Source organism: Elephantulus edwardii, unplaced genomic scaffold (assembly GCF_000299155.1).
Source record: "Elephantulus edwardii isolate Elephantulus edwardi_28Jun2011 unplaced genomic scaffold, EleEdw1.0 scaffold00236, whole genome shotgun sequence".
Lineage (NCBI taxonomy): Eukaryota > Metazoa > Chordata > Mammalia > Macroscelidea > Macroscelididae > Elephantulus > Elephantulus edwardii.
Window position 1 is genome coordinate 3,600,303 of NW_006399986.1, and position 15,532 is coordinate 3,615,834.

The window sequence follows — 15,532 nt, forward strand, 5'->3', positions numbered from 1 at the left end:
GGGATTGAATAACAATGAAAAATTTTGTACTTTTCAAAGAGAAAAGTGAATTGGGAGTGGCGGGGGGCAGGAAGAAAAGTGAAACAATGGATGAATGGAAATCCAAAGTCTCTGTACACTTTCATGAAAATCAATTTAAAAGGAAATAAAATTTAAACAAAGAAAAGAACAAATAAATCCTTCCTGGACAAAGTGCAGCCAGAGTGCAGCAATGGTGAAACCTCATCTCACATCCTAACGTAACGGCATGTTGTCGAGAGAGGCCAGTCTTGGGGAAAAGGCAGTAAAGCTCAGAGAAGTGGAGGGTCAGAGAGAGGAAGTCCCTCAATGAGATGGTTTGATGTAGGGACTGCAACAATGGGCTTCAGCATGACAGGCGTGGCAAGGACGGCACAGGCAAGGGCAGAGCTTCTGTCTCACGAGCCCTGCGGGAAGCCAAATATCAAATTTAATATTAATAATAAACCAAATGCTGTGTCAGGATAGGAGCGAGGCTGATACAAGCTGGAATTCACCCTGTATCGCTGAAGCAAACCTTAAATGTTTACAGGGGGTGGCACCGAGGCAATCCTTAAGGGTCTACACAAGTCTTAGTTTGTATTTACTAAATCCTCCTGAGATAAGCATAAGGTATAAATAATAGAGAAGAATCCGGCCTTATTTACAAAAGACTTCTCTATAATATTTTCTGTTTACTGCTCCCTTGTGATTTTTCTTTGTTTACTTTCCTGATACCTTTCAATAAAACCCCAGAAAGGCGTAGCATAGGAGCTGCAGTTCTCCCAGCTGTTGTGGTCTGATCCCCATGCCTGTGTGTCCCATCTCTGACTTTTCCTTCCGTGGACAGCAGAGCCCTACTTGATTGGACGGCACCTAGCAGGTGTCTTTTAAAACAAGAGGGTTAGGGAGCTCTGGTGGCCTCGTGGCAAGAAGCTGCATTGAAATCGCAGAGGCACACGGTTCAACTCCACCAGATTCTCTGCTGGAGAAGGAGGGGCAGTCTCCTCCTGTACCAGTCAGATCTGATTTGACGGTACACACACAAAATAATTAAAAGATTAAAAACAAAACAACAAAACCAAACCCCAAAACAAATAAAACACAAGAGGGGTCTTAAAGCGAATTAGTGAGACGAATTAGTCATGGCAATGGGACGAGGATCAATCGAGCAGAGTGTTGGGAGTTAACGTGAAGTCAAGCTGACACGGTGATTCACAATAAGATTCATAGCGGCTAGGAAGGGATTCAAGGACAGGGCGATTCAGACGTCACACTTGGTTGGCACTTGACGAGTCTTGATTTCAGAGGCCTTATGGAGTCTGGAGATGTCACGGTCATGGTCTCTGTGAGGCTCTGGACTGTGTAAAGGTCATTGCTGTTTGTCAGTGATGAGATGACTCTCTGGAGTCTTGGAGGGGTCCTAGGCTGGCAGACTTGGTGATCATAAGCTGGATACCCAAGGGGTGACCCCCGAGGTTACATCTCTAGACTAATGGAAGGGAGATGGCATTGGGTGGTGGGAGGTAGCTCCCTGCCCCCAGGGGGCATGGAGTGGGGCTCGGTTCCCTGGGGCACCCAGTGTCTCACCTGCTGCCCTCCTCCCTCCTTCCCTCCCTCCCTCCCCCCTGCAGACGGAGCGTGCGCAGTTGGAGGATGGGCGCTTCGTGTACCGCCTGCTGCGCTCGCCCATGTGCGAGTACCTGGTGAACTTCCTGCACAAGCTGCGGCAGCTGCCCGAGCGTTACATGATGAACAGCGTCCTGGAGAACTTCACCATCCTCCAGGTGGGGCACTGGGGGCCGCTGGGCACACCTTCAGCCTCGGGGCTGCCTTCACCCAGAACTGATGGGAGGGGACCCCAGACTGAGCCCTCAGCCTTGGGCGACAGATGTAGTGGAGACTCCACAGAGAGCCCTGGGTCTTGGGAATCCTTCTACTCAGAACTCTCAGTGCACTCTCAGCTGGGACCTTTTTTCTTGAGGAACTGATATGATGAGACCCCCATGGTGGGCTCTCAGTCTAGGAGATCCCTTGATCAAGGGAATTGACACACAGGGACCCCAGAGTGGGGCCTTCGCTGAGGGGACCCCTTCAGAACACATTCTAGAAGATCCTCAGCTTTGGGGACTCCCTTCAGAGGGAACCAATCTGATGTGTATCCCATTAATCCAGAGAATGTGACATGATGTGATCTCTGAGGTGATGGGCATCATGGTGGGACAAGGTGGGGGGGCCCTGTGAATTTGAGGGATGAGATATTGGGTGGGGGGGGCTCCTTAAACATGAGACAGTGGGAACCTCTATAGCAAACTAACTTCCACTGTCCACATGGTGGGCATGCTGTTTACCTGAGATCTGTGGTGGGCAGGTTCTGAAGAGACCACCTGGGTCTCTGGAGGCCCTGGCAGGGCACAGCAGCCCCTCCCGCTGAGCCCCAGCCTCTCCTTTGGTCTCCCTGGCAGGTGGTGACAAACAGAGACACCCAGGAGCTACTGCTGTGTACCGCCTACGTCTTTGAGGTCTCCACCAGTGAGCGCGGAGCCCAGCACCACATCTACCGCCTGGTCAAGGACTGAAGGGGAACCCTCAAAACTGACTCACCCCTGGATGCTCCCCTTCCTAGGCAGGACCCCATCAGCTCTCCCCATGCTCCTCATTTTGGGAGGGTGGGGGCTGGGATGAAAGGGAACTGACCTCAGAGACCTGAGTGACTAGAGCTGCCTTTAACGTTGAGAGGGGACCCCAAAACCTGGAGCTTCATTTCTGCTCCCTGGTCTTGATGGAATGGGCTGGGATTGAGAGTAGCACATAGACCCCAAAATTGGGATATCATGGAGTAATGTCTGAAAGGACAGGACCCTAGGCCATCAGGCAGTGGGACAGAAGTGAGACCACCCTAGCCTCTTGACAGGGACCCCACTATTTTGGAGTGATTCACTACTTTGTCACATGGATCACACATTGACTTGTCACCCCACCTTCCCCGCTCATTTTCCAGCCCCCTAACATCTGCATTCCCCAGTTACACCCCCATTCTCTGTGATGTGTTGGGTTTTGGGGTTTTGTTTTGTTTTTTTTAAGTTAACCCTTTCTGTCCCAGAGCACAGCCAGGTGGGCACTGAATTTTTTTTTTTTAATATAACAAGAGATATTTATAAATGGGCATTAGGGTCTTTGTCTCAGCTGGGCAAGGGATAAGGTGAGGCATTTTTAATCTCTCCTCTCCCCCTTTTCTTCTAAGTGAGCCACGGGCTAGGCTGTGTTGCCGGCCCCTCTTCTCCCAAAAGTGTGTTGGTTGTGTTTTTTTGATAGAATATAAAGCTATTTTACCAAAAATTCGACATTTATTTGGGATGTGAGTGAAAAATAATGTCGAGGGGAGGTGGTGGGAGTTCTCTTTGAGCCCCAGGTCCCAGGAGGGAGGCAGCAAATTGGAGGAGACAGACATCTGGATCCCCTGGGGTCTGGGGAGGGGGGAACGGGGCGGAAGGTTCTGTGCCTGGGCGGGTCCCCTTTGGGGAATAAACAAATATTTACAGTCCTCCTGGGAGTAGGTGCCCTGGGCACCTGAAGGGAGGGGGAGGGGCTTCGGGGCGGGGCCTAGCGGTATTGATTGAGTTGGTCGCTGACATGGTCCAAGTTCCGGCACAGGAATATGGAGAGCATCATGAAGGCGAGCTATACAGAGAGAGGAGACGTGATCAGCAAGTTCGACTGGGTGCTGAGGGAGACAAGTCAGGGGTTCGAGACCTGAGGGAGGGGCCAGATTTCGAAAAGAAGGCCCTAGGGGAAATAGTTAAGGAGAGGAGGTGGGGTGGGAAGAAACAACTGGACCAATTTGTGGGAGGGTCTGGAAGGGCAGTTTAAAGCCACCGCACGCGTGCACAGTGTGCAGAGGGCTTTCAAGGTTGTGACTCTTCAGAAGGAGATTGCCAGGTCTCTCTTCCGAGGCGCCTCTGAGTGAGTTCATCTTGGGGCTAGTAGTGCTGGAGTATTTAACCGGTTGCCACTCCCAGGGAAGCCAGATTAAACTGAGGGAGAATGTGGTGGGCATTAAGGGTCCCCAAGGCGTAGTTTAGGCTGGAAGTGAGGGAGCAGGCGATGGAGCAGGTTAGACGGGGGAACCTGAGAATTAAGCTACTACACTGCTTAGCTCAGGCTGAAGCCAAGTGCAGGGCTGCAATTAGTGCAAAGCGCCCTCCTTTATTCCTCCTTCATCTGTCTTTCCCTTGTCCACCACCTCTGCGTCTCTGCTTCCCATCTCGCGTATCTCCTCTTGGTCCCAGAGCGACGAGGGCACGGGGAGCCTGCCCTGCAGTGCCATGTCTCCCCAGGTAGGGTAGACACTCGCCAAGCCCCGGCCACCCCTTAGGCTGCTGCTACGTCTGTTGCTGTTTAACGTGGCACTACGCCCACCGCAGCCGGCGCTCAGGCGGGGCCTGGGGCTCGAACTGGCGGTGCTCGGCCCCTGCTCCTGGGGTATCGGGTGGAGCCCATAGCACCGCAACAGCAGGCTCAGCCCCACCACACTCACCTGCAGCGAAAGGGGGTGGAGGATAGAGCTGCCAATAGCAGGAAGCTGGGCTTCAGGCAGGACCAATGGGACCCTCGCGTGGAAAAGTAGGACCGCCTACTTCCTGCCCTCTGCCAATCAACTCCCAGAGGGCAGACTTTGTTTTGGGAGTTTTTTCCCCCCTCCCTCTCTCCCCTTTTCCCCATCCCAAGTGGATCAGCGGTGGGATACCCCGAAAATCCTTTATGCAAGCAGCGTTCCCAGACAATGGGCGCCCTTGCGCAATTGGGGCGGGGCCATGTAGGGACGAAGGACCCAACAGTGAACAGGGGCCGAGCCCGATCACCTCGAGGAGACCAATGCCAAGACAAATCCCCACGATGGAAATGAAGTAGTTGTGCAGCCACTTCTGGAGGCTCTGCTTGCAGCCCTGGGAGTGAACAGAAAGATTAATCGTACGGTTCTTTATGGGATTCGCCCCTCTTAACTTAGTCTTTACCCCATTATTTCAGGGCAGGGCCTTGATGTGCTGCATCCCTAGTTATGGAGTCTCTAATTCCGAGCCGCTAAGTAGTGCGAAAGGTGGCTGCTCGCTGAAAAGTTGAAGGTTTGAGTTCATCCAGTGCTGCCTTGAAATAAAGGCTTGGAGCTTTGATTTTTTTAAAAAAACCCATCGGGGGAAGGGGTGGGCAGGGAGAAAAGTGCAGCAATGAATGAATGGAAATCCAAAGTTTCTGTAAATTTTCATTAAAACTAATAGTAATTTTAAAAAACCAAACAAAACCCATCCATTGAAAACCCAGTGGAACACAGTTCTGCTCTGGCTCCCGCAGGGTCGTATGAGTTGGAGTTGACACGAGAGCAACAGTCTCTTTAGTTTTTTTGGCTGGCCTATCCCTAAATGATCGGTGATTTGAATCAATCTACTGAAGAGAAAGACTGGTCAGGCTCCTCTTAATATAAGATTTACAACTTTGGAAGCCCCAGAGTTCCCGTGAGCCTAAATTAACCTCACCGGCCTAGCTTTTGGGGGGTTTTCGCCTCTCCAAAGCTTTGCCACTCTCTTCCTAATAAGGGCATCATACAGGCCCCGCCCTTTTAAGTAACCACGCCCCTCAGTGTAGCCCCACCCAACGGGACCACGGCCACACTCCCGCTCCGCCCCATCGAGGCACCGCCCACTCCGAGAGACCACGCCCCATGCAGGCGTCTCCACGCCCCTCTACCTCAGGGTAGATGTGATCATTGACTGGAACTGCGCAGATGTCCCTGTTGTCTCTGGCTCTTGCCCGAGGTCCCGGCCTGTTGAGCTGGGGGAACATCTTATGGAAGATCGCAGAATCATTGGTTGACGACGAATTATAGCAAGAGCAGGGCACAAAGGCTCCTTCGGACTCGTTGCTTTTCAGACTGGGAACCTGGAACCAGTCCTCCGGAGAATTCCAGCCGCAGCAGCGCAACTGGGGAGAAAGGGACGCGAGTTAGGAGTCGGTGGGATTAAACAGGGGCTGGGTGAAGGGTTCTTTAAAATCCTATCTAGGACCAGGGGGCTGAGTGGTGGAGTGCAGTCTTACTCAAGGTGCTGGGGACATAGCGGGACTAGGGGGCGGGACTGGGAGAGAGGCAGGTCACAAAAGGGACACGGGGCTGGGAGAAGAACTGGAGGATCACGCTGTGCGCAGGAAGGTGAGGGAGTGGTGGGCACGTCCAGCCTCGTGTAGGGACAAACGGATGGGGGTGATGCTTGAGTAGATCTCATAGAGGGTAGGACGCCCTGAGAGCCATGATCTCTTCGAGGGCAGGGAATGGATCCTTGCCAGGTGCGATCTCAGTGTGTCCTGGAGCTGGAAGTAGGCTATGAACGGGAGGGGCAGACGCATAGTGGGGATAGGGAGTACAGTTGGAGCCCGATGGTGTGTGTGTGTGTGTGTGTGTGTGTGTGTAGGCTGATGGAAGCCGTGACGGGACCAGTCAGAGCCTAGGCCCTCGAAGAGCAGCTCACCTTGACGCTGGGATAGGCAGGGGCTCACGCACCTGGAACTGCACATAGTCCCAGCTCTCCTCCGCCGAGGTCTCCTCCTGGTTGGCGTGGTAGTTTTGGATCGTGTCCAGCACCATTTCCTGTACTTTCCGCTCCAGCTGAGAGACCAGGAGTGAGGCCAGACCTTAAGCTTTCCTCTCCGCCTCCCTGTCTCCCTCACCTGCCCTTCCAGAGCATTCCCAGTCCCAGGGGGTGTACATTTCTCTGTGGGCCACTCAGTGAATCGCTCGCTAAGTCCCACGGTTGCTAATGATCCTCTCTGCCTGTCTCTCTGGGGTGTTTCTCTACCTCTACTGCTAGGTTGTCTTCCCGTGGATTTTTGGCTCCCACGCATGCAAAGTGGAACAACTCCCTAGATTTTCAAGGCTCTGACCAGAGCAGAATGTCAAGACTTTTCTCCCGCAGAACCGCTGGGCAGGTTCAAACTACCCAGTTTTGAATTATGAACCAATTGGAAACTGCTGGGCTTATCTGCCTCCTTTCACTATCACAAGGGGCAATTAGTAGGTTTCTTTTCTTCTTCGAGAAGCTCTGGGAGCATAGTGAAGTACCTGTTGTACTGCTAGCCAACAGGTCAGTGGTTCAAATCCACCAGTTGCTCCAAAGGACAAAGAGGGGCTGTATCCTCCCTTAAAGATCTCGTTTCAGCCTCTTTGCATGGCCACCACCACCACCTCCATCACCCACCACCACTATCAGCTACCCAGCTCAGCTCACCAGTGTCCTCTGAGTGGAGATGAGGATTCCCAAGGTGATCTGTGTAGCAAACAGGAGCAACAGCATCCCAAAATACTGTGGGAGACAAGGTAGGGGAGTCAGGCTGCAGTGATTGTGGGAATCCCTATTTGGGGGTCCTTGGGGACACGGTGACGTGCAGCCAGAGGAAGGTGAGATCCCAGCTCACATACTTTGGGCATGTTACCACGAGGGACCCAGTTCCTCGAGGACATCATGCTTAGAGAAGCAGAGCATCAGCAAACAGAATGAAAACCGTTAACGAGATGTATTGTACAGCAAACGGACAGACAAGTACTGTACCACTTAGAACAATGTTCTCTTCAAACACCACAAACTGCTAATTGAGTTTGTAACTCTAATAGCAAATCAGTCTTCACACCAAGTCCATCCACCAAGTGGAATTAGAATCAACAGTACAAAATTAATATGGGACAAGCCGATTTGGAGGCCTAAGGATAAAGACATTCGTATGAAATGCTTATTTAAGAGTGGAATATAGGCGTGCTCTGGTGGCCTAGTGGCAAGAAGCTGCACTGCAGTCCCAGAGGTGTGTGCTTCAAATCCATCAGAAGCTCTGCTGGAGGAGGAGGTACAATCTCCTGTACCTGTCAGATCCGATTTGATGATACACACGTCATCATCATCATCATAATTTAAAAATAAAAAGTGGAATACAGAATAGATGTGCACAGGATTTAAGGCCATTTGAGTTTAGTGAGCATCATTGTAAAGATAGAACAATCATCATGGTTGTTGAGTATCTTTCACCCGGCAAACTAAATTGTATAATTACAAGCCTGGAATAAATAAAAGAATCATATTTAAAAAAACAAAAAAAACCAATGAGCTTAAGCATAGTGGAGACTGTGAGGATGGAGCAGGACTGTGCAGGGTTTCTGTTCTGTGGTCCATAGCTGAGTTGAAGGCACCTCACAATAATGACTATGGACATGGCCCAGGAAGGGAGACAGGGAGGAGGGCAAGGGGTGGGCCACTCACCAAACCCAGGAGGCAGCGGACCTCCTTAAGGGCCCCCACGCAGCCTAGGAGGGCGAGGCCCATGGTGATGATTCCTGAGACGGCCAGGGCCTTGGACCAGATCTGCAGGGAGAGGAAGGACAAGCCTGGGGAGGGGACAGGTAGTGACAGTGAGTGCACAGCTCTGGGACATCCTTGCCCCCACCTACACAGCCATCTAAGTAGGGAGCAGCATCTTGGGTCCTTTCTTCTCCCCTTTCGGCATCTGTCTCTCTCTGGGTTCCTGTCTCCAGCCTCCCCCCCCCCCCATGTTCTCTGTCCCTCTCTCTCAGGGTTGCCTCTCTCTTTGGGTCTTTGTCCCTCTATCTCTAGGTCTCTCTCTCCCCCTCTCTCTCTATGCCCTTGTCTCTCTCTCTCTCTCTCTCTGGGTCTCTGTGCCTCTCTCTCTAAGTCCCTGTCTCCCTCTCTCTCTGGTTCTCTGTCTCTCTAAGTCCCTGTCTCCTTCTCTCTCTGGGTCTCTGTCCCCTCTCTCTAAGTATTTCTCTCTCTCTCTCTCTCTAAGTACTTGTCTCTCTCTCTCTGGGTCTCTGTCCCCTCTCTCTAAGTATTTGACCCTCTCTCTATGGGTCTTTCTCTCTCTCTGCATCTGTTTCCTCTTAGGATCTCTGTCCCTCTCTCAGGATCGCTCTTCCTCTCTCTCTGGGTCTCTGTCTCCCTCTCTCTCAGCATCTCTATCCCCCCCTCTCTCTGGATCTCTGTCCCCTTCTCTCTCTCTCTCTCTCTCTCTCTCTGGGTTTGTCTCTAAGCCTCTGTCTCTTCTCTCTCGGGGACACTTCTCTTTCTGCTACTGACCCCTACTTCTCTGTCTGTCCTTTCCTCCTGTGCCTCCTTACCAGTCTAGCTCCATCACATGATCTGTAACATTTGATCAGTCACTTAACCTCCTTAAGGTTTCAGCTCATTGCCACTGAGTCAGAACCAACACACAGCTGACCCTTCATTGGGTTTCCAAGGTTAGAAATTGTATGGGAGGAGATTGCCCATCTTTCTCCCCGAGTGGCTGGTGGATTTGAACTGCCGGAGAAGTGCAGCCTTTGGGTTATTGGTTCAACTGTCTGTGGCCCAGGGCACCAAGTCGCTTGCGACTCATAATGACCCTGCGTACAAGAGCCCTAAACCCTGCTCTATCCTGTGCCAACCAACCTCACTGTCTCTGAAACACATACACCCATTACTCCAGTCACTGAATTGATCCACCTCATCGAGAGTCTTCCTCTCCTGCCTTGTCCCTCCACACTCTGAAGCATGACGTCCCTCTCCAAGGACTGGTCCCTCCTTGCAACATGCCCAAAGTATGTCAGACAAAGCTTCAGAATCTTTGACTCCAAGGAACAGCCCGGCTTTACCCTCTCCAGGACAAACCTGTTTGTTCTCCTAGCAGTCTAGTATATCTTATTTCCCAGAGTGATTTTGAAAGACAAATGGGAAAATGTGTCCAACCCTGTCCTCTGTACAGGGTGAAAGAAAAACAAAAACAAAACCAGCATACCACAACAAAACCAACACAAACCACAACAAAATCAAACAACACACCCAAACCCAAAACAATCATATTGGTGGAGTGATTTGGACTCTTAACCAGCCAGTAGGATGGCCTAGAAACTGTCCTGTGGGGTCTCCAAAGATGATACCTCTTTACCAAGGTAGCCTGCCACATCCTCCCCACCCCCAACGAAGTGCCTGCTGAATTTGAACTGCCAACCTTTCAGTCAGCAGCTGGGAGGTAAGCCACCCTGCCACCAGGGCTCCTGAACCCAGGGTAAATATGTATTGACCCTGTTAAGTAAATCTTATAAGTTGAGTTACAGTAAAATTTACGTTTTCAGTAAAGCTTGTTAAGTACGAGCTATTAGGATTTTGAGTTTTAACTGTCTTCTTATTTTTCCTACTAGTATTATTTCCGCACTTTTGCTTCCTTTGCTGTGTGACACCTGGCAAGTGAATGGCCGTCTCTGAATCTCAGGCGAGGGGGACATTCTGCTGGGCTCCAGCCCCTGAACCAGCACAGGAAGTGCTGAAGAAATGGCTGCTGCTAATATTGTTGTGATTTTTATGAGTGACACACACAACCCCATTCGTCAGAAGAAGATACTGAGGTTCAGAGAGGTGGACCCCTCGGAGGGACTCGGGCACTAGGGGAGCCTTTTTCAGAGGAAGGTGAGCCCCAGGAGGTGACCTGTGGGGAGGATGGGTCCGTGGCCATTCCAGAAAGGCCCTCCCCGACTGCCCCATCCCCCCTCACCCACAAAGGACACGAAGCTGGTCTTGTCAATGAGAATCCAGATGCCAAAACAGAAGGTCAGGCTGCCTAGGACCTGGGGAGAGGAGAGGAGAAGAGGGTGGGTGGGCAGAGTGGGGCTCAGGTTCCAGGGGGCCGTGGCGAGACTGGGGCGCGTGCTGGGTCACCCTCGGGGGGACTCACGAAGAAGAAGAGGTTGAACACGAAGAGGAAGTACTTGATCAGGCTGAGGCAGCTGTCCTGGGCCGACATCTTCACCTGGAAGGGGGAGCGGCCAACACAGTGGACAGACTGAGGGGTGTTGGCAGTGGGGGGCAGATGGGGTGAAAGGCAGAGAGGCCTGAGTCTGAGAGAAAGAGAGAGAGAGAGAGAAAGGAAGAACACAGAGAAAGAGGAAGTGCTAGGGTTGGGCTCCACCCTCTCCCTCTCCTTCACATGTGGCGACTCTCTCACTGTCTGGGTCCCTGTTGTCCCTGGCCCCTCACCCAGTCACCCAGCATCACACACACACACACACACACACACCTGCGGGTCTTTGGCTTTGGGGGTCGCCAAGGACACTTGAGGTAGCGCCTCCCAGGTTTCCATGGCTCAGTCTGGGGCACCAGCAGGGTCTCCTGGTCTACCTGCCCTGGGCACAGCAGCCCCAGGGTTGGCCCTGGACAGAGGCCGACCTCACAGACACTCTGACTTCATGACCTGATAAACCCTACCATCTCTGCTTCCCACTCTGCTCTCATACTTGGCTTGAGCTGGGTCCCTGCCCCTCTCCCTGCCTTGCTGTCTCCTCTTTGGGCATCTAGCCCTCTTTCTCTATATCTCTGTCTCCTCCTCTCTGGGTCTCTATCCCTTCTCTCTCTGGATCCCGGTCTTCTCTTTGCTCCCTGGGTCTCTATTCCACTGTCTCTCTGGGTCTCTGTCCCTTTTTTGGTGTCTCTGTCTCCTCTTTGGGTTTCTGTCCCTTTCTCTCTATGTTTATCTTTCTCTGGGTCTCTGTCCCTCTCTCTGAGTCTCTCTCTATCTCTGGATCCGTATCTTCTCTTTGCTCTCTGGGTCTCTGTCACCCTTTTCTCTCTGGATCCCTGTCTTTCCCTCTCTCTCTGGGTACCGGTGTCCCCCTCTATCTCTGGGTCTCTGTCTCCTCCTCTCTAGGTCTCTGTGTCCTCTTTACACCCCTGTCTTTGTCTTCCACCCCCGAGTCTCCACTCCACCTTTGACTCAGTCTCTACCTTCCATCTTTGTCCCCTGGTCTGGGAGTCTTAGGGAGCTCTGGTGGCTTTAGTGGTAAGAAGCTGCACTGCAATCCCAAAGGCACCGGGTGTGAATCCACCAGCTGACCCACGGGAGACGGATGGGCAATCTCCTCCTGAGCAAATTACTGCCTCTAAAAACCCCCTTGGAGGGTCGACTATGGGTCGGCTCCGACTTTGAGGCACATAACAACAGCATCAGTCTTGAGACCTGTCCCCAGATGTTCCCAGGTGCTGACGCTGAACTGCTGGGGGCGGGTGGGGGGGAAGTGAAAGTGCTGCCTTGGAGAAGTGGGAAGGTCCCTGGAGGTGGAAGACAGCTGAGCTGTGACTGCACACGGAGCCGGAAGTTGAACCCGCAGCAGTACTTCCGGCCTCTGCCACAGCACCCTTTCAACCAAGGCGCCAGGACTGAGCCTGTGACTTTGACAATTAGATTCCAGTCCGTGATGCCCAATTCTGTTTGCAACAGACCTGCATACCCATCAGCCTCCTCACGCTTGCCAAATCCCAGATTCTTTACAGATTGCCATCAGAGCCATTCGTACCACCCAATCCAAGGTCTCTCTGCCATAGAGTTGATCCTGATTCACAGTGATCCCGTGGGGAACAGAACAGATCTACTCCTTAGGGTTTCCAAGACTGCACGCAAGCAGGCTGCTTCATTTTTTCTTCTTGAACAACTAGCCGATTCAAACCATTGATCTTTTGGTTAGCAGCTGAATACCTTGATCACTATCCCCCCAGGGCTCATTGTCATCTGCCTCAGACCAAAATGAAACCCACTTCCATGGAGAGGATTCCGACTCCTAGCAACTCCATCAGGTTTCCACGGCTGCAAATCGGGATGGGAGGAGATTGCCTATCATTCTCTCACAGAACTGATGGTGCATTCGAATCACCAGAGACACGGGGACTACCCCGCCTGAGGTCTGTATGTCAATCAGCCTAGGCTGTAAATCATACAGGAGGAGACTGACCATCCTTTTGCAGAGTTGCCGCTGGCTTCCATCCATAAGCAGAGAGATGCAGCCGGTGGGCTAGCAGTGCAGCTCCCTACAGCCTAGACCACCAGGGCTCGTGCCCTGGGCAACCACTAATAAACTGTAGTATCTGAATATCGTCCTATTCTTGTTATTTCATCTTGGAAAGATCATGCAATCAATCCTTTTGTGATCGACTTATTTTACGAAATGCTTTCGAGGTGGTTCCGTTCATGAGGATTTCATTTCCGTTTCAGGCTGAGCGAGGGCAGCACATTTCATCCCAGTGTGCCTCACCCCTTTCCCCTCTGCGGGCATTGCATTAATGGGTGGCAGGCAGCCCTGCCTCAAACAAGTTCACTGTTGCCATTACAGCACAGTGTACACATTTCCATGTCTCTGTGCCATATTTTAGTCATTCTTGCAGTATTTAAAACGTTTTCCTAATGCTGTTGCATGCTTAAGAAGACTACTGGACCTAATCCTCTGTGGTCGAGAAGATTCTGACTCTTAGCGACCCTCTGTGGGGTTGCCAAGGCTGTAAATATTTTTCCCCCTTCAAATTTATAAATTATTAGAACACCTAACAAATTATTTTCATTTTGAACAATGAACAGGTTTCTTTTCTTAACCATGATAACTATCCTACTTTGAGTCTCTTGTTTTTAAAAATAAATTATCTCCTTGTATACATATAAATGTTCAGAATAAATAGCTTCATTTGTTAAGGTCTTTTGTGCATAAACTGTAAACATAGGCAGCTCCTACACCGCTGATACCAAATTCAGGGGCAGAAAATAGGAGCAAAGAGTTTAATGCCTTTGTTGGCAAGGGCTGTAAATCTTGATGAGAAGGAGACTTCCTATTTTTCTCCCTTGCAGCTGCTGATGGATTTGAACTTTGAAGGTTCTGGTTCACAACGCAGCACGTAACACATTAGCCACCAAAGTGTCAGAACTCCTTAAGAGACTAAGTCTAGTGTACATGTAACTTTTATACACACTGGAAAGCGAAAACAAAATGTGTAATTTTATTTACTTTGATATTTGCTTTGTTGAGGTAATTTGGAACCAGAATAGACCACATTTTACTCATCCACTCATCTATTGATAAACATTTATATTTTCCCCACACACACTTGGTGAACAATGCGTCAGCTTCCACTTCAACCCACTGCTGAGACACTGGAACTCTTAGGGACCCTACAGACAGAGCAGAACTACCCCTTAGGGGCTTCCAAGTAGGCAAATGTTCACAGAAGCAAATTACCTCATTGTTCTCCCACGAAGCAGTTAGTAAATTCGAACCTCTGACTTTTCGGTTAGCAGTCCAATGCTTAGTCTACGGTGCTACCTGTGGTTACTACAAACTCCTTGTTCTACCACTACAATACAGTCCCACAAAAAAGAATTACAGTTGCCTCCTAACTAATCTCTCTTATTCTACCTGTCAACACATCCCTCAGAGGCGGGGACACAGATACCTGGATGTCCAAAAACAGGTGGCAGAGAATTGCTACTAGCCAATTTAGCCCCCCACAACTACGTTCATATAGCTACAAAGAAAAACTACATTTCCCAGAATTCTTTTCAAAGAAGTAGGTGCCACGTGACTGGCCTTGGCCCAATGGGGTGAGCGCAAGAATGACGCAAACCACTTCCTGATTTGACCGTAAAACCCAAGTATAAACCTCACTGTTTCCTCCTTCTTCATTAACCTTTTGAGCGTATCGTTTAAAAGTTTCTACGTGAGAACCTATTGCACTAAATTTCAGGGATTTACAGGATTTTTTGTTAAATAGTTAGCTTTACTAATTCTGACCATTATAGGTAGAAGACTTGTCTGCACTTTGGATGATTTTTCAGAAGCTGGTCTTAGAATTAAGATCAGTGCTTTTAAATTTTTCTTTAGTAGTTTTGACAGCACTTAACAAAAACAACAACAGTTTTGAATGTACGAATTTTTTTATTTTAATTTATTTTTCTTTTCAATGAACATCTACGGAGTGAATGTACAATTTTATTAATTCATAAGTTTATCTTTTTACCTTTTTAAGCTTCTACCTCCACTCCGGTCACGCTGTTGTCTTTACCAAGGGACAGCTTCTCCCAGTGGAGGGCTGTATCCTACTTAGATATTTTGATTCAAGCACCTTGTTCTGCCTTATCTTCTTCTTACCCTCTTCTCCAGACTTGATAGTTCTTTTTGTTCCACTCTGTTGTGTCTTTTTCACTACATTTAATAGAGAAAGAGTGACGCGTATACAGGCCGTTTCCAAATTCAGAAATGACTTAACATAATTTCTCTACTCACTCCATTGGGTCAAGACCTGTCACAAACCCCACACATTCCTGCACGCAGTCTGGGAAATACAGCTTTGAATAACGTGGTTATGTGCCACATGAGCCTATGAGCTCCTTGAGAACTTTATCCAGGAGCAGAATTGGTTGGTGCATAAGGTAAGCATTATTTTCAGCTACAGTGCATGTTGCCAGGAGTTTTTCCAGATGCTGTTATTAGTTTACACCCCGTCACTGCTGTTTACTTCTTCCCCTGGTCTTGGTCTACTTTATGGAATTCGGGTTTTAGGTGTTTTTTGTTCTTTTGTTTTTAGTCAATTATTTTATTGCTTAAATATGTAAGACAAATTTATGCAACTAGGACAAAGGCTGTGGATGATTCTTATTTCTAACTGGAGAGGAAGGACCCTTTCTGTCTTATAGTATTGAG

General features: G+C 50.0%; 2 protein-coding genes across 4 annotated transcripts in view; one reads left to right on the forward strand and one right to left on the reverse strand.

Annotated features, from left to right (window-relative positions):
• TEAD2 (TEA domain family member 2) overlaps positions 1-2,576 on the forward strand; it is a 25,934-nt gene extending 23,358 nt beyond the window's left edge. For all 3 annotated transcript variants that reach the window (XM_006898674.1, XM_006898673.1, XM_006898672.1), the window contains 2 exons: positions 1,632-1,784; positions 2,463-2,576. In XM_006898674.1, coding sequence (XP_006898736.1) covers positions 1,632-1,784; positions 2,463-2,576 — 267 coding nt within the window. The remainder of the gene's footprint in view (positions 1-1,631; positions 1,785-2,462) is intronic.
• Positions 2,577-3,600: 1,024 nt separating this feature from the next.
• CD37 (CD37 molecule) lies at positions 3,601-10,821 on the reverse strand. The gene is made up of 8 exons (XM_006898675.1): positions 10,753-10,821; positions 10,573-10,645; positions 8,292-8,416; positions 7,272-7,346; positions 6,548-6,652; positions 5,740-5,973; positions 4,860-4,943; positions 3,601-3,678 (listed from the first exon to the last, which is right to left on the reverse strand). The coding sequence occupies exons 1-8, from the start codon at positions 10,819-10,821 to the stop codon at positions 3,601-3,603; spliced, it is 843 nt and encodes a 280-aa protein (XP_006898737.1).
• Between the last annotated feature and the right edge of the window lie 4,711 nt (positions 10,822-15,532).